Source organism: Oculina patagonica, chromosome 2 (assembly GCF_052425735.1).
Source record: "Oculina patagonica isolate OP01 chromosome 2, crgOcupat, whole genome shotgun sequence".
Classification (NCBI taxonomy): Eukaryota; Metazoa; Cnidaria; class Anthozoa; order Scleractinia; family Oculinidae; genus Oculina; species Oculina patagonica.
In genome coordinates, this window is record NC_135759.1 from 43,758,823 (window position 1) to 43,777,546 (window position 18,724).

Here is an 18,724-nt window from a genome sequence, read left to right on the forward strand (position 1 = left end):
CCACCAAAAAACAAAGGAACGAACAGACAGACAGACAGACGACCGACCGACTCACTAACTTACAGCCATTATAATAACATATGTTCGGTGTGTTCGGCCTGGACACTACAGGTTCCATTTTAACAGACCACCTTAGCTTGGGAGGTGGGGATGTAATACATTAAAAACAGAAACTGCTTTCTGTAGAATATGAATACGTTAACTTGTACTTTAAAATTAGTCAAACGCACATACCAGCAAAATGTTCAACCGGAAAGCTATCATATCTACTCGAAAGAGGGCTTTTTTCCATAACTTCGCTATATAAAAACTTAAGGCTTTTGAATTTTATTTACCAAACAGACGCGACCCTTTACGCACGCCCAGGCTTGATTAAATAGGTCGCCTCCCCCCCCCCCCTAAAAAGCTATATTAATCTCGCTTTCGAGCTTACCTACCCCGATAATAGTTTTCGCTCCTTTCGGCTACCTTGCAACAGATGAAAAGTATGAATTGTTATGCTGAGTTTATCATTAGTTACTTTTAATCCATATTTTATGCTATCTTTGTCAATAATATATAAAACCAACAAGCAAGGGACACATCTTTTTTTCCCAACACTTACATTTCTCCGCGGTTTGGGTAGGGTTGCCCTATACCGTCTTTCAAATAAAAAGATCTTACAATTTGGAAAGTAGAAAATTCACCTTCAAAACGAAAGCAATAAACTTTAAATTTTAATTTCCGTGTGACAATATTCTTCTTATTTACCGGGCGCGAGGGCCGTACCGTACTTGGATAACATCACCCGATATCTTTCTGGTATGGACTGAGTGATGAGAGGTCCGCCCACGAAAGACCGCGGGCAATATTCTCCAGATACAGTACCGTGATACTGAACGTTTTAAAAAGGTTTTTGCCAAGCTGTTGCCCTTATTTGGTCAGCCTGGGCGTTACGAGAATATCTGGCCCGGATAATAAGCCAATCCCAAACCCTTACTATAACAGCATACGGTAAGGTTCGCTCCATAGTAAATATAATCTATACTTTCACAGGATATAATGCGCGTCTTACCCGTTTAAAAATCGTATATTCGATTACTGTACTAATTTATGTTTTTATTTTCAACGTTAATGTTCTATTTTTACCGGTTCGTTCTGTCATATTTTCAAATTTCTACTGTCCAAAGACACACTGAATAATGTAAATAAAATAATCGTAATATTCTTTTAAATTATTTGAAATTTCAACCGAGTAAAACTTTGCTTCAGAATGAGCAAAAATACAGTTCCAGTATTCAAAATAAAATAAGGACTTTTTTCGAGATAATGGTCATCGGTCATTCGCGTGTGAGTATATAAACGGAAATATATATCACAATTTGTATTGATATGTAGGTTTTAGGCTTGTTTGCTGATTTTTTTTTTCAAAAAATGGTTTCCATGTCAACCACTTGAAAACAGTCCATAACAGATTTCCGACAGTATTTGTAGAATAACTCTTCTGCTCTCATCAGAATGATATTCAAATCCATTTTCATTGATAAACTGCAAGAAAAGACAGAAAGGGAGCCATGTTAACAAGGAAGGTACACACCAAGAATACACTGTTAGTAAGGGCCATGTAAGGACTCCACCGCGGTCAAACGACAGGAATATGCAAAAAATAAGAAAAGTGCTGCAAAGATAAGGTTTTAATTTTCACAGTTCAAAGTTCGATACATAACCGGTATCCTACGGGTTTACTAAGTTTTTTGGAGCTTTTAGTACTAAAAAAGTTCGTGTTTGAAAATAGCGATATGCGGACTTGTCGGCGCCATTTGTCAAAGCACCTTTGGTTCGGGTGCGAAACATTTAAAAAGTAAAAACACTGGTTTACCTGAGGGAATGGGATGATGCTTACAATTAGCAACTATTTTTATCTATCCTTGCTCGTAATAACACTTCAATTTGAACAAAAAACGGCGAAATGGAAAGAAAACCTGCCTGAGACGTTTGACCGCGGTGAATGTAAGGACTGGTGTGTGTAGCTAAAAGACATGTTGCGCCGTTATGAAACAAGTTGCAAGAAAACTTTGCTTAGTATAGTCCCTTCCTCTTATACCGCATAAAAACTAGTAGCAGCTTCGAATAGTAGAACTTGATCCTACTTCGTGTAGTCGGTAATTGCTGCAAACAAAACTTTGCGCAGCTGCCTCTTGCAACTTGTCACTGAATGTTTCGCAAAAAAATTGCAAAACAAGCTGCAGGCAAGAAAACTGGCCTTGTGTCACAGAGCGGAAGACAATATTAATAAAATATAAACTTAACAAACGATAAAATCGAAAGACGTTTCGGTGTCGTCATGACACCATTTTCAAGTTGAAAAAATTAAAAGAACTAACTGCCAGAAAATGCCTTCGCTTAAGATTAACATAATAAAATATGCGATGTCGTTCGATTTTATCGTTTATTTTTACTTGCTTGTGTATATCTAGTGTATCTCTAGCTTAACAAAATCCACTAACATACCCAAGTCACTTTGTATATCAGTAATACCTGTGGATAGCATTGTACACCGATGAAATTTCCAAACACTTCAATAATTCCTTTCTGTATTCCTTTAAAACAGCCAGGCAGACAAACACCTCGAAGGAATAGTCAGTGTTCATATCCACAACTTGAACGTGAAATTCGCCTCCTGGAGTAAAACGAATAAAGCAACAGTCAAGGCCCACAGACACAAGAACAAACCTCCGTGTACACGCGTTCAATTCCAGAAACTTTCCTACTGATTGCATTGCTTGATTGAGCTCCCGTACTGTCTCTGTGGTATGAGATCAATTTTACCCAGTTTTGAATTTTCACGCGTAAACAACAACCAATAATATACAAATGGCGGATCTCTGTAGATTAACGTCATCAGCACGTTTTGTTCTCCAAGCGAGAAATTTGGTCACACCATTTTATTGGGTTTGTCATTTATGTTGGCCATGCGTTTGTCCGTTTTGCTGCAGTTTGTCATCGTTTTGTACAGTGCATTTTATAAAATTCCTAGGGAATGTCAGCTTCTTGACTCGATAGCCTGATGTAAAGCTTGGCACGTCAGTTTTACGTCACAAGGCAACGGGTTACTTAGCAACCGCCCTCACGATTACTGCAGGCTTATTAATCCACAACGGGGACATTAATATTCTGACTTCACTAGCACATTCAGTGTGAAAAGTTTTTTTCAGGATTCAGTTAGTAGGTCAGTCAGTCACCTAGTGCAGAATGGAGACAGAGCTGATTAGTCTCTGTACAAGCTTATAATACTGGCCTTGGTTGTTCAAAGGGTGGATAATGCACCTATCAATGGTTTGCCTCAGGATGAAGGGGTGGGGAAGGGCAACCCACGAGAATTTGACTTAGCATAGCTCTACCTGGGTTGAGATTTTAACATCCATAACAGTCCCCTTGATGAAAAATTTTACTCAGTCCCCATCTTGAAAAGTGGAGAGGGCCTGGCCAAGGGCGAGACTCTCGATGGAGTCCCAAGGGTGGGGAAATTGACATTTAAAAACCTGAAAATGTCAAATTCCCCTGGGGTTGCCCCCCTCCATCCTGAGGCAGACGATTGATAAGTGATAACACTATCTAATGGATAAATCGCTATCCTGAGGATGAGTGTTGACAAAACATACTACGCTATCCACTGGATTGCGATTTATCTGGTAAAAAGCCTTACCCACCCTTCGAAAAACTGGGGCCAGGTTGAGAAAATTTGTTGATATATTCGGAGGCAACTCAATTGCTTTGTAGAGAATTTGCTTTTGTACATGTTGATCACTTTTGGGACGAAACCCGTTTAAATAATTCGGATGTCTAAAGATTTGCTGTTGCTTGTCAGATGTTACCCAGTCTCTTACCATCTCTTTCTAATTCTCTAGCCCTCTGTCTTTCCCGCTCTCTTTCAGCCTCCATTGAGGACAGCTCAAGGTGCTGGCTGCTGATGATTTCAAACATTGTCAATGCATCCTGAAATGAAAACTCTCTCTTGAATGTCAAAACAAGCCACCTACCAGAGAAAAAAAAAACAACCATCAGTCAGGAGTATAACTGTCATTGAAATGCACTATGTGCCATTGCTTGTATATGGCGATTATTTTTAACACTTTTTTACACCTCCTTCACGTTTCCTCTTCCCCATCCCCTCTCACTTAAAATGGCACTGGGAAAATACTTTACTAGATACAGTAAACAATATAAACTCATTGAATTGGATCAAGTTTCCTTTTCTCTTAGGGGGCAGGGTGCATGGGGATTTCGTTTTTCACATTTCGTTTTTTCATTTTGTTCTGTTTTTTTTTTTTTTTTTTTTAATGATCCAAGCAGCTTTCTGTCTCACTGATCTGGCTGAAAGAAGAATTACCTGTGAACAAAAAGCATATCTCCCATCTCATGAGCTTCAAAATGATTAAAAAGTTTCTCATCCATTTTTTTCAGCAACAACCTGACGTGTCCTGGGGGTGAAAACAAAACAAGTCATCTCCTCTTGATAAATTGATAACCTGCATATGTCTCTTTTGGAAACTAAGGTTACAGCACAGTAGCAACAACTTTAGGCACACACAAAAAGCATATTTTTTTAATTATAATTACACATGGCCAGTGTACATGTGGATGGAGAACATGTCATTCTTAGACTAGTACGTACTAGTTTACAAGTACATGTAACAATACTGTGAAAGCTCTGTTAAACCCCTGGGGGATTACATGTATTTCCTTTTAGGAAATGGGGGGGGGGGGCAGCTTAAGAGAGTGGGGAGGGCTTACATAAGCATAAGATATTTGGGGACACAACACAGTGACCCCAGCCAGGGCTTGAAACCAGACAGCTCAATCAGGAGTCTAGCGTGCTAACCATTAAGCCACCACACCTCCCACCTAGGGAAGAGCTCGGTAAAGGGCATAACAGAGGTAAAAAAAAACTAAACTTCAAGGCAGGGGGCTCATTAGAGAGGGGGACTTAAAAGAGAGGGGTCGGGGTTAATATAGCAATCAAAATACCTACACACATTATAACATGGTTCATCATAACACATGTACATAAATATAAACTTACTAATTTTGTGGAGCATTCCATCATCAAGAAAGTCACTTTTGACAGTTTCCATATAATTTGCAAAACACCAATAAGCTTGGCATTCAGACCCCAGCACAATCAAAAATCTACTCAAGATGTCGCTCATTCCTTGAACATATCCTACATCTAAAACAGAAAAAATGCCTGTTTCAGTGTCGTAAACACTTAAGCTGCTTGCTACAGTTACAACACATGTTACACAACCGTGTATCTGTGAAATGGTTAGTGACATGTCAGTCAGCTTGCAATTGCCCTGCTCTAGCCTGAGGGACTACTGACATTACATGCTTATTTATGATAAATAAGTAACATATTGATGACTTACAGTACCTTGATGATAAGCACTGTATGTGATTAATATATCCCGCAAAACAAGAAGATTTTGATTCCCCTTTCCCCTAAAAAGACAATCAAACATAAAAACACACTAGTTAATTTCACTGTCAGTACCACTGTATCTTTAATTTAAGCCATTTATACAGTAGTAGTCACAGTACGCACAAATTGTACTCAGACTTACTCAAAGTAAACTTGACCTCGGTCAGTTCTTGGTACATCTTTATCTATTACTCTGATGGATGAATGTAATTTCTTAATCTCCACTGGTTGTCGACCTGCATGAAGCTAAACAAACCAAAACACATATTATACACAAATCAGTTATCATATTCAAATGTCCAACATGTTGTCCACTATGGACTGCTTAACAATTACAACAAGCGAAATAAAATTTGCTCCTGAGTAGTTGCATGGTTGACGGTCACCTATATGAGGGGCCTGAAGTGGTGAATAATCGGAACTGAGATTTGAGCAAAATTCACTGGCAAAATAGGATCTGGGTCCCTGGGACTGGGAATCACAAACAAATAAACAAAAGAAACTGGGACTGGGATTTGGAAAACAATCAGGAAATAAAGCCAATAAACAGGATTTGGGCAAAATTTCGGCTGGGAAACAGGTTCCCCCCCCCCCCCCTTTTCAGGGTCCTCTAATACGCTCAGTATGTGGGAAGCCGAACATAACCTAATTTGACTTTCACCTCTGCTTTTAACCTTTCTACCAACATTTTTGTTTTCCCTCTAAAAGAACACTAGGTCTGTACCTTACATGCATATTGCATTAGTTAGAGAAACTTGATCAAACCAACCTTTGCCGTTAAATTAAGAAACACTAGCTGATCATGTCCCACATGTGGGGATGCTTCCTCATCTTCCACTGCTGCATCAGACAGTCTGTTCCCTTCAGCCTCCTCTGTCTGATCATTATTGGTGCGGACGTTCTGACACTCTCTCAGGTACAGTGGTATTGATTCAGGGACATCTGGCTGAACAGGAGGCTGATACGTCTTCACAAGTTCTTTCCACCTCATTTTCAAGGCCTGATATCGAGCAACATTTTCAGCAGCTAGAGCTTCTCTTTCCCTACAAACAGGGACAAGAAATTCCCAAGACCTCTTTATAGTTTTTTTTTCCCTTTTTAAGAATTAATCCCCAATCAGCTACAGCATAAATTATGTCTGTACATGTACGAAGGATATACAGTACATGTGTACTATAGCGTAACCTCACAATGCAGAAATATTGAACCCATCAAAGATGGATTTACAAGCCTGGCCTTTGGGCCACACTGCAAACACAAGATATACAATGTATGAAATTACAAAAACTACTGTAAGCGCAACTTTTTACCTCCTCGTTGATGAGAATGGGTACAATCCAAACAGAAAGCTCCACACTTCCTTTCTTATCTTGCAATCAATGCCACCTGAAAAGCAGTTTCAATTAAAAGATATCTTAAAAACAAATCAGCAAAGTAAAATTAAAACAAAGAAATCAGTTGACATGCAATTCACTAAACTTTGAACAAAATTGTAAAATATCAAAATTTCAGTTTAGTGCTTTTAATCAGCACCGACAGCTAACAAAAAGTGTAGCCAGGTTATTTAATAAATTACTGTAAGACACTAGTTTGTTGGCTTAAATGCCATATCAGCCCTGGTTTAAACTCACAACTAACAAGTACAGTAACCAACAGCGCATGAAATACATGGAGTGGATCATTGTATGTATGCATGCACTTACATACAGATCACAGCTGTATAATCATGGTACAACAGCAACATGAATGATGCAGTTTAAAATTAATTTTACGTCAAAATGATGTCAAACTAGTTTTTTTTCTCTTTGGTCCAGATTTGTTACCCTAATCCTTAAACATGGAAATAATTCAAACTAGTTTGAAATCATTTTGACCAGAAGTTTATTTATTTACAACAGGTAGATCAACCACACAGTCATGTCATTACCTTTGAAAACAGCTTTTCTAAGAGCTGATTCATTCACTACTCTGCCATCTTTGTCAAAAAATCCCTCCCAGGCATCACAATGTAGAGCTTGTGTACGTTCACTGATTTGAACGGGGCTCTCCCCATTAAACAGAGAGCTGTCTAACTCAGGAGCTATTCTATGCACATCAACCTGGCATTTTCTGTTTTCAGGAGGCCCTTCAGAATTCTCACACATCACGGCACAGTCGTGATCTTAAAGTGAATCCTAGGTCTTGCAAAAAAGAATTTAGAATTATAGTACAGCATTTTACAATACATAGTACATGTAGGGTTAGAATATAAATATTTTTTTCAGAGCATACCGTAAAAACCCGCAGATAAGCCGCACCTTTTTTCCAAAATTTTCGCTCGAAATCGGGGGTGCAGCTTATCTGCGGGAACATTCGGAAAAGGTGCCGTAAATTTTCGTAAACTGACACTAATTTATGGAAAATTATGTAAATTAATATAGCATAAAACTACAGGAGAGTACCGGTCATTACTTTTGCAAGTTTGACAGCTCCTATACTGTTTGCAATGTCGACAATGGCCTATAACTTTAACAGTAATATTGATACTTTATGAGCGAGAAAATACCACGAGTATCCAAGAGTACGATGGCCTATTGTTTCTTTCTCATTTTGCACTTTGATGGAAAATTTGTCGAACTGATTACGAAACTCCCTTTATGCAACGAGTTTATCTCCAATAGATGGCTCCCGAATCTCTTGAATTTATCGATATGATAGCCACGAACGAACACCTCAATCGCCATCTTGTTTTGCTTTACGTTCTCGCCCTAGTCCCATATTTCGCCTCCGATCAAATGCCTGGTTACTAAGCTACGAACGTTCGGCAAACGCAAGTTCTTGTTGTTGTCACACAAAAATCTATGGAAAAACTGTGTTTAATGAAGAAATACCTGTCAACAAATGCCAGAAAAAGATCACCCATAATATGTCAAAGTTGGATTTCATTATATTAAAGAGCTCAAATTGTGGGTAAGACTGAAGTATTTTCTGTTTCAATGTTCACTGAGTTTACGTTCGATGAAGAAGACTTTCTAAAGACTCAACTTTGGATTTTTGACTCGACTTTGGATTTTCTTTGATTTACTTTCAAAAAACTTTTTTCCAACATATGAGTTGTTAAACTCAGGGTGCGGCTTATCTGCGGGTGCGGCTTATCCGCGGGTGTTTACGGTACTTTTTGTTCGGTCAGCATTACTAGTATGAATGCACACTGGCCATTTTGTTTCTACTACATGTATTCCCATGCTCCCACTAAGGAAAAACAATAACTGGAAACTGAATTATAAATAATTGAATAAAATTAAAAACTGGTGTAAAACAGCATAATTTCTCTAATATGATATATAATAATACATAATATTTTAAGAGGAAGCCTCCAATCACCTAGGGGTGGTTTTCAGGAGGGTCCTCTGAAAAAATAAATATTTAACCTTAAAATACATTAAAATCTAAAATATAATAATAAAAATTAAAACCTATGCGGTACGCTGACTAAGATTAAAAATTAGAACAAGAATTAAAATATTACTAACTAAGGTTAAGAATGATTTAATAAAAACTGTTTCAGTTTGTATTTAAAAATAGATTTCGGCATCAGTTTCTTTAAAACACTAGGTAGTGTGGCCCAGTCATTAATGGCTTTATAAAATGTTTTGCATTTTCCCCATTCCGTTCTTGGCCTACTGACTTTGGGCATGTAGCCATTTCGGGTATTATAACCGTGTTGTTGGTTCATGGTGGATCTGAAAACACCGAAATGTTCGGGGATGCTACCTTTCATTGCATCTTGCACAACACAACACCGATGACCGAACCGCCTCGCATTTAAAGACACCCACTGCAACGACGTCAGGGTCTCTGCTGATGACATTTTCGACTTAACGATCTTCTTCGCAAAACGATTTAGAAAAGATTGTAATTGTGTCATCTGTGCTGCAAGACCAGGCTGGTCACCCCAGACAATATCTGCATAATCTAGCTAGGTGTGGTAGGACAAGGCCATGAGGTAGGACAAGGCCTCTGAGGTTATAGAGTCTGTATTCTTGAAACTGACCAAATGTAAGGGCACAAAAGTAAAATTGTACATGCACTGCAACTTGTTGGGCAATAATGTTGCATTGCAAGGTGAGAAGTATTAATAATTAATGGCATGCATTTGAAAACGATGTCACAAGTTACATAAGTTCTAATTTACATGGAACTTGTTACTTGTAACACAAAACTGGCATTACATATACATGCAACAACACAATATTTTAACTTGTCATCATGCTAGGGCATCAGACTTTGAAAAATACCTCCCCAATTAATTGAAATGTACGCTGATGTCACTGATACTTAGTTCAAATAAGATCTCATAACATGTACATGCATGCACATATCAATAAAACAATAATCAAGTTCCATGCAGTTGTTGCACAGTAAAATGCAATTGCAAATAAATATCAAACATTGGCAAGTCTTGACCTATATCAGCGTATAAACTAGGCTGCAAATGAAATAATAATACAGCTCTTGATAAGCTCTGCAAATCAGATGTACATGTTGTAAATTATGAAACTTGCATGCTTATTAGTAAGTACTAATATTCCGTGTACACTTTCGTACAATAAACCAAAAATATAGTTAAATTAAAAACAAGCAACTCACCATAGCTCACGCCATAGTTTCTGCGACTTTCTGCTCGAAAACAGAGCAGACAAATCTAGTGAAGGGACTCGCCAAGTTCAGCTGAGTTTCGCACCTTCCAACTTCCGACTGCTCAGCAGGCAGGCCAGGATACACAGCTCAGAAGGTATGGCTACTAAGCTAACATGGCGACCACTCAATATACTGAATATAGCAGAAAGCATTCTCGCGAAACTTGAAACTTTGTCTTGTGCCTATATGCAAGGAATGCCTGAATTTACTTGATGAACAACTGGATCGAAAGACATGAATTCAATAGCCAAATCTGTGGTAACAAACAAGTTCTCGTCTGTTGGCAAGAGCTTGGGATTTGATGACAAAGATGACAATCAGGAAGTCGAAGGCGCTTCAGCGAAAGAACTCCGAAAAATCGAGGAAGAGAACGCAGCAGCGAGAGCTAAGCGTCAAAAGGAACATGACAAACGAAATGCCGAGAGAGAAAAGAAACGTGAACAAATACGGGCTAAATATGGACTGAAAGAAGGTCAAGAAAAGAGCAATCGGAGTGGAAGTATTACAAGAAAGCCGACTGAACGAAGTGATATTGACACTAACGGAAAAGCTGAAGGCGATGATAAACAGTGCACCGTAATGTAAACTCGAACAGTTCGAACAGAAACAGAGGTAAAATTGTCATAAAATCAATTATATAATATGTGAAATGAAAAATTTTGTTAGGCACAGGACCAAAATATATTTTGGATATTGAACTTTTGTTAAAAGCGTCTTTTAAAAAATTTAATGCACATGCTCCGAAATTTGGTCGTTTAGTAATGTAAATGGCCAGCTTCATTCGTAGTAGTGGCCATTGATAACCCCTTTTCCCCACTCCTGGACCGGGTTGTTCGAAAGACGATTAATGCTAACCCAGGATTAAAAGATGATCGAGGTTTTAATATCTCTTGTTGTAAAAGGTTTTCCATAGCTAATATTTTGTGAAGTTTGAGATTGGTCTACGTCAAAACTGGGGACAGAAAATATTAACAGAAAACCTCAGCGAAATGTTGTAAAATTGAAATCAAATTTCACGCTAATCCTGGATTAGCTTAATCGTGCTTTGAACAACCGGGCCCTGATTGCCCAAACATCATGATACACAATGCAATGCATGCTGTCAAAAGTCTTGGGTTAGTTGATATTTCTAATTCGGATCGAACTTGTAAATATTTATTAAAGGCGCTTTATTTGTCATGACCTTAGCCTGCTTATAGAATGCTGAGATCTTTTATACAATGAGATGGGGTTATTAAAATAGTTCTTGTAGCAGTTAAAGCATGTACTGCAAATTAAATTTGTAAGATCAAATGACACTGATTAAAATTCAGTGTCTAGATGAGACAGGACTTAGTCAAGATTTTGCACAATGTACAGTATTTATATGAAAAGTACAGTAGTTCAAACAACCTCGTATATTTTCCTAAAACTATGGCCACAGATGACTGATCATAAAATTTATCTTCCTTGGCTTAAAAAACTAATTGAACAATAACTACTGAAAAGAGTTTGCACCAGCTTGTCATTAGTCAAATTAAATGCCTTCAATTGCGGACAGTACAGTCAACTCTCTCTCAACGGACATCTCTATAAGATGGACACCTCCAAAAGAAGGACGCCTGGTGGTGGTCCCTGCCGTTTTTCAGGCATTTTACTGTAACCAAACTCCCTATAAAAAGGACACCCTTTCTAAGATGGACAACAGACAGTTTAACAGACACTTGAGAAGTGTTTTTTATCATTTTTTATTAGTGAAAATACTTTAAAAAAAACTATCGACCTAAAGCAAAGTTAGTCAGCGCCCTAAGGATACGTGTATACCAAGCTTACTAACCACAAACAATAATGCTTAACAGATTACTTCTCTGCTTACGTGTATGGACACTAAAGAAGTCGTTTTCTACTTACAGTCTTACAATTTGTAGAAGCTCTCAATTTTTGCTTTAACAAGCAAATGCGGTCCTTTTATTATTTTAGTCTTGTTGCAGTTAGCAAAGGTTTGTTGCACTGCGCAAAGGTTTAGCTTTATTATCTCAGAATTACTGGTGTCATGTTACCTCAACTCTCTACAGAGCAGACACCTATCTAAGACAGACAGCTGCCGCCTGTCCCAAAAGTGTCCGTCTTAGAGAGAGTTGACTGTATTCCCTTTCCTCTCTTGATCCACATTTATCCTTAACTGTATATTTCCAGTAACCCTTGGACTATAGAGTGGAAGGAATTTACAGACAACTTCGAGTTTAATTGTGTTGGATATGTTGCAGTTAGTTTTTGATCTCAGTTAATTTTTTTTTAACTAGTTAGTTTTTTTTTTCTAACTAGTATTTTTTATATACTACTGTAGGTTAATAAGTAGCCTGTTCCAGGCTCTCGGTAGTTGAAGGGGAAAGCGAAAAACGCGGGCGAGCGAGAAACAAACGAGGGGGGACGAGGGTGAGTGAAGGAAAGAGAGCCTGTAAGAATTTCTTTAACGACGCTCTTCCGGTATAGCAGGAGCTGCTATACCCTCTGATTGGCTGATTTTGACAGTAATGTCAACACCTCGGAACAAGCGTCAGTAAGAAAGATAAGCGAGCGCGGTTTACATACGCGCGTGATTTCGGGGAACTGAGCCGAATTGTGTTACAGTTTAGAAGGTTGTCTTTGAGATTTTCTTGATATTCAAACGTTTAGAAAGGACTTGTAAAATTCATTAATTATTCATGAGGGTGCTAACCAGTCCCAGCACAGTATTCCGATCACATGTATACAACTGTAAACCCCAATACAAATCAAGCAATAGAATTAACTTTTGATACAAACTCCTGCTCAGACAATTAGTATTCAATAACTTTTCATACAGATCTCTACTGATTCGCATAACAATACTTTGCATTCAATTTATTGTTTTCATTTCACAAGTAGAATAAAATATTCGCGTCCGATCTGTATGGGCGTTGACAATGGCTCGCCTATCGGCTCGCCATTGTAAACGCCCATACAGATCTCCCGCTCATATTTTATCTACTACAAAGAAATCTGCCTGAATTGTGAACCAAGCTTTATTGTGGAAAAGAGGTGTTCTCTATTTTGCCAACTGGATTCCGGAAAAGTTTTTAAATCTTTCAGCTCTTTCCACGACGACTGCGATGAAATCGGAAATCAGTGTGTCCTTTTGTAGTTGCCTCTCCTTTGGTTTCGGTGATAAGTTGAGCAGCTGAAACAGCTTGGATTGTCGGCGGAACTCAATCATATAGAAGCAAATATAAGGGGTAAAACAGGCAACAGGCTTGTGCCTGTGAAAATCTATATTTGAATCATGCGGTGCCAGAATGTAACGCAACGAACACGGGAGGTAAAACCTTAACATCATCGATCTCAAGAGACAAAGCGCTCGATCAAATTAATGCAAGAAGCATAATCTTTACAACACAGAGTGTCTCTCTGAAACCAACTTTAATTTTTCTCGAAGTAAAGCCTCAACAGTCTCTGGAGAAGCCGCACAAAGATTTACTTAATTGTCATCCGTGATATGATACAAACAAACAGGCCCGGCATCACAATTATTAAATGCAAGTAATCACGGATAAATTACTGACCCTGTCCTTCCAAAACAAACATCTTGCAAATAGAAATGAGCCAAAACAAACCGCCCAAGCGAAACCTATAGCAAATATAATTCATTACTCAGTACTCTAGCTACAAACAAACCATGCGGCGCAGACCTTTGGCCTCGCGCGAGAAACAGGAGAACATCTCTAGCTAATTGACAAAATGTCATTTTTACTTCTCAACACCTCATTATCTGAAAAGTGGGCAGAAGAGGGTCGTTAAAGAAATTCTTACAGGCTCTCCTTCCTTCCCCTTCGTTCCGCCTCATTTTTTCCTCGCTCACCCGCGCGCGTTATTCGCTCTCCCATAACTACCGAGAGCCTGGAACAGGCTAGTTAATAAGTAGAAAAAGCAATACACCTCCCCTCCCTTGATGTCTCATTACCCCCCATCTTTACTAATACCCCTCCCCCCCTACTATCTGCTATTAACATTATCCTCATCCCCTAAGTACTATCATCAATTTTTTTTCTTTTTACTAACCTGCACTGGATTTGAACTCTCAACCTCTAGATTTGCTGTCCAACCCCTTATCCACTTTGCCATGTAGGAAACATTGGGTGAACCACTATTTTTTTAAAAATATATGACTCCAACCCATACCCTAACCCTATTATTTACCTTTAAATTTAAAGCCCTCTGAATTATCCATGCAAACCAAAGAGGTTTATGGGTGTGTGGTGTAGAGCTGGAGTATTACTTTTGGGGTAAGGTCCAAAATAAGGTAAGGAAGTCATATTCTGTTTAACAAATAGATTTCATTTTGCCATGCGTCTGTTCAGTAATAGATCACAGATGACATCAAAATGTGGTATGAACAGAGAAGTGGCCCACGAGGCGCTAGCCGAGTGGGTCACTGATGTCTATTTGTTTTATATAATAACACAAGACTTCAGCACACTTCTGTGTGAGCAATGCTGCCGTACCGTATGGCGTACGATCCCCGCCAAAATTCATTGTTTCGATTTTAACTTCATCATTTAAATTTTCAACTTCAACAATTGAATTTTATATATCAATTCAAAATTTTACACCCTTCTTTCAGATTTCACATTATTGGATATGTGTTGTACACTTATCTTTCCTTTTTCTAACTCAACGTTTGTACCTGACCTTGCTCGCTGTACATTTTTAACTCACGTAGAAAATTTTCAACTCGACTTTTAAATTTTTGTTTACGCTTCAGTGATCATTTGTCGAGACAATAAGCCTTTGTCGGGGAGGGAGGGGAGAGGGATAGACCTACTCCCCAGGCTCTTTCGGCTAGATTCCTGCCAGGACGGTGATTATAGTAGAATGTTGCTTCGATTGGAGTATTTAAATCGTATTCTTATAAATTTTGGGGAATTGCCATAATCGCCCTAGCATATTTATCGAGTGCACAGCAATCGAGCGTTCCTACAAACAGGACAGACCTTTCTTTCACTGGTCGATCGCAAAGGTTGCCCTCCTTTTATTGTATCGGATCGAGGATCAACTGATTTTCCTGGTAGATAATGGGTTTACAGTACCTAAAATCAGTGAGCTATTGGAGATGTCAAAAAGGACGGTGGAAAGGAGGATATCTATGCTTGGAATCAGGATATCAAGTGAGCTATTAGGTTCTTGGTCTTGTCACGGTTTTCACTAGGTTGTGATAGAAAAAAATGGTTTTTACTGATATTTATAGCCTCCAAAGCCTTAAATACTACTACAACATCTTGCACCATGGATGTTTATCACATATACATGTACCTTATAGTATTTTTTGGGATTCAATTGTTTCCGATGTGATTTTTACTACATTTTAAAGTACATTTCAGACTTTGATGTCCGCCATGCTGGTCTTGCAAAGGTACGACAGCAACGTATACAAAATGGCCGCTGCAAACATATTTAACAAACTAATCGCTAGTTGGGCAACAACAACAAAACAACTGAGGAGCGGAAACGTAGACTTACGGAATCAAACTAGTAAAAAACCGTGACAAGACCAAGAACCTAATAGCTCACTTGATATCCTGATTCCAAACATAGATATCCTCCTTTCCACCGTCCTTTTTGACATCTCCAATAGCTCACTGATTTTAGGTACTGTAAACCCATTAATTATCTACAAGGAAAATCAGTTGATCCTCGATCCGATACAATAAAAGGAAGGCGACCTTTGCGATCAGTGAATGAACGGTCTGTCCTGTATGTAGGAGCGCTCGATTGCTGTGCACTCGATTAACATGCTATGGCGATTATGGCAGTTCCCCAAAATTTATAAGAATACGATTTAAATACTCCGATCGAAGCAACATTCTACTATAATCACCGTCCTGGCAGGAATCTAGCCGAAAGAGCCTGGGGAGTAGGTCTATCCCTCTCCCCTCCCTCCCCGACAAAGGCTTATTGTCTCGACAAATGATCACTGAAGCGTAAACAAAAATTAAAAAGTCGAGTTGAAAATTTTCTACGTGAGTTAAAAATGTACAGCGAGCAAGGTCAAGTACAAACGTTGAGTTAGAAAAAGGAAAGATAAGTGTACAACACATCTCCAATAATGTGAAATCTGAAAGAAGGGTGTAAAATTTTGAATTGATATATAAAATTCAATTGTTGAAGTTGAAAATTTAAATGATGAAGTTAAAATCGAAACAATGAATTTTGGCGGAGATCGTACGCCATAGTACCGATGAGCTAAGTTGTTTTGATTTCACTATTAAGTTTTCGTTAACACGAAGCATTGTTAATCCGATTGAATAAACAGAAAAAAGGTCAATTGAAAGTCAATGAAAAAACTAACCTTTATTCCGATTTGGAAAGTTGTTTAAATCTGTAAGCATAAACCGAAGCGTTCAACTGCAATACGTTTGTTTCCCGTGACGTCGTCCACTGTACAACACCGGTCAAACTTTCATACAGATTTCGGATAATTTCTCGAATAATTCACTGTCTTCTTCAAGCTTGTTTCGCCCAGTTAAATGCTTCGAAAGGTGAACGATGCTTGGCGTATTGTTTCTCACTGAAGATTTGTAATTAAGCTGAACTTTTTTGCTTTGTTGTGGCCCCGCAAGTTTGAAAAACTTTGCCGACAACTCTGATTTGGACTATGAACTTTGATCACGCGCGCGAGTCACACCACCGCGTGACGTCACCTATGTGTCTGTACTCTGATAGATCATAAGTAAGAACCAATCAAAATGCGCGTAGAATTCAGGTTATTATATAATTTGAAATAGAGTAAGGGTTTTAGGAAACGTGCTGCATATATATAACCCAATCTGAATTTTCGAAGAATGCCCCCCACCCCCTCCCCAAGAGTGGGTTGAGATGAGTCAGTGTGGGGTGGGGAAGGGGTCTGGTGGTGAAGACACGATACAATAAAGACAAACATTTTTTCCCCTTTTTAGCTCATTCTCAAGAATGAGGTATTAGAGTCATACAGATGTTGACGGAAGTTGTTTTGCACGCGTGTGCGTGTACAAAAATTGTGTGGACGGAAGTTGTAGAACGGAAGTAATTTTACATGCTACCCCTCCCCCCTTAGTAACGTCAAAAATAACTTCAATGAAGCGCAGATGCAAATGTGAAAAGAAATTAAATCCTTGCATAGGGTAATAAATAAATTTAGATGAAATCACAATTTCGGAACTGTCTACAATGAACCAAAGATAAAGCTACGTCAACTCTTTTAATTGTAGTAATGCACGACCCGCACGCGTCGTTATTACAAAAATTTATCAATTGTATATTTTCATTTTTTTTTCTAAGACCCCTCAACATGTCCTCGACCCTGACCCCGATCTGTCTACGTCCAAGAGAAAGTATAAAGAGCGATCTAAAAAAAATATTCAATGGAATTTATTTGGTACGTTTGAAGTAGAGTTGGTTTTGGCTCGTGACGTGACGCAGCTGATGTTCACCTGCACGCGACCCTGCACGCATTTCTGTGCATGCACAATGAACCAAAAATAAAGATACGTCAACTCTTTTTTTTAGCTCTTTCTCAAAGAATGAGTATTATAGTGGATCAGATGTGGACGGAAGCGGAAGTCGTCCAGCGCGAGGGCAAAAAATGTGTGGACAAAAAAATGTGTGGATGGAAGTTGCAGAACGGAAGTAATTTTACATGCTACCCCTCCCCCCCTAAGTAACGTCATAAATAACTTCAATGAAGCTCAGATACAAATGTGAAAAGAAATGAAATCCTTTTATAAAGTAATAAATAAATTTACATCAAATCACAATTTCGGAACTTTTAAAAAGGGAAACGTGTATCACAAAGTCGAAATGTTGACAACCTGGGGGTTCATTTTAACGTGCGCTGTTACACGCAATGAAGTCCCGCCAGGCATCCGAGCAGCACGTTTTTGTCTCCTGTCACGTCATCTCATTTCCCGTGACTCACGTCATCCGTTTTACACGACGTGTTCATGCGCATCTTTCTCTCAAATCTCATTCGCTGCTCAATCCATGAACAATGATTGTCACTGCCCGGTAGATGCGTGCTGACAGAAAGGTAATCTAAAACGGTAACAAATATTCATTTCATTTCTTTTCACATGTGTATCTGAGCTTCGTGGAAGATGTGAACTATTTACACACTATCCAACCAGAAGAAAGCTCGTAACCACAATGTCCACACGTTTTAGCAGTAAAAACATGGTCTTCAAATATCGAAAATATATTTGTCAGAAGGACGAAAAGCTATGAAGTTTAATTACAAATAGAAATACCAAACGGATGCGACCCTACGATCGATTATTAAAAGCGATGTATTGGTGAAAATATTGTGAAAGCCCTTTCCGTGTTTAATTGTTATGTAAATATTCTAGCTTTTCTGTCTATTTTGTTGTTGACTTTGTACATTTTCCATCAATAATAGCGCTAAGAAGAGCAAACAAGACTGGATGTCTTCGGATGTCTTGTGTTTGCTGGCACGGAAGGGTAAAGGAATGTGCATACATGTAAAAAACTTGACTGTTTCGCAATTCCTCCCCGCGTAATACTGATTCTCGACCTAGGATCTTCTCCTCTTATCAA

General features: G+C 38.6%; 2 protein-coding genes across 3 annotated transcripts; one reads left to right on the top strand and one right to left on the bottom strand.

Moving 5' to 3' along the window:
* Positions 1-490: 490 nt before the first annotated feature.
* On the bottom strand, positions 491-10,260 carry LOC144644758 (TBC1 domain family member 15-like). Of its 2 annotated transcripts, XM_078504278.1 has the most exons (12): positions 9,459-10,061; positions 8,613-8,770; positions 7,389-7,729; positions 6,772-6,847; positions 6,231-6,504; positions 5,604-5,707; positions 5,414-5,481; positions 5,063-5,209; positions 4,370-4,460; positions 3,867-4,015; positions 2,518-2,659; positions 491-1,527 (listed from the first exon to the last, which is right to left on the bottom strand). In XM_078504278.1, exons 3-12 carry the CDS (start codon positions 7,603-7,605, stop codon positions 1,407-1,409), a joined length of 1,389 nt encoding a protein of 462 aa, XP_078360404.1. In that variant the 5' UTR covers positions 7,606-7,729; positions 8,613-8,770; positions 9,459-10,061; the 3' UTR covers positions 491-1,406. The 2 variants fall into 2 exon arrangements, with proteins under 2 accessions (XP_078360404.1, XP_078360403.1); XM_078504277.1 differs by lacking the exons at positions 8,613-8,770; positions 9,459-10,061 and adding an exon at positions 10,091-10,260 and having other exon boundaries at positions 7,389-7,641.
* A 115-nt stretch (positions 10,261-10,375) lies between these two features.
* LOC144644760 (uncharacterized) lies at positions 10,376-11,323 on the top strand. Its single transcript, XM_078504280.1, has one exon. The coding sequence runs from the start codon at positions 10,376-10,378 to the stop codon at positions 10,724-10,726; it is 351 nt and encodes a 116-aa protein (XP_078360406.1). The 3' UTR covers positions 10,727-11,323.
* Positions 11,324-18,724: the final 7,401 nt, after the last annotated feature.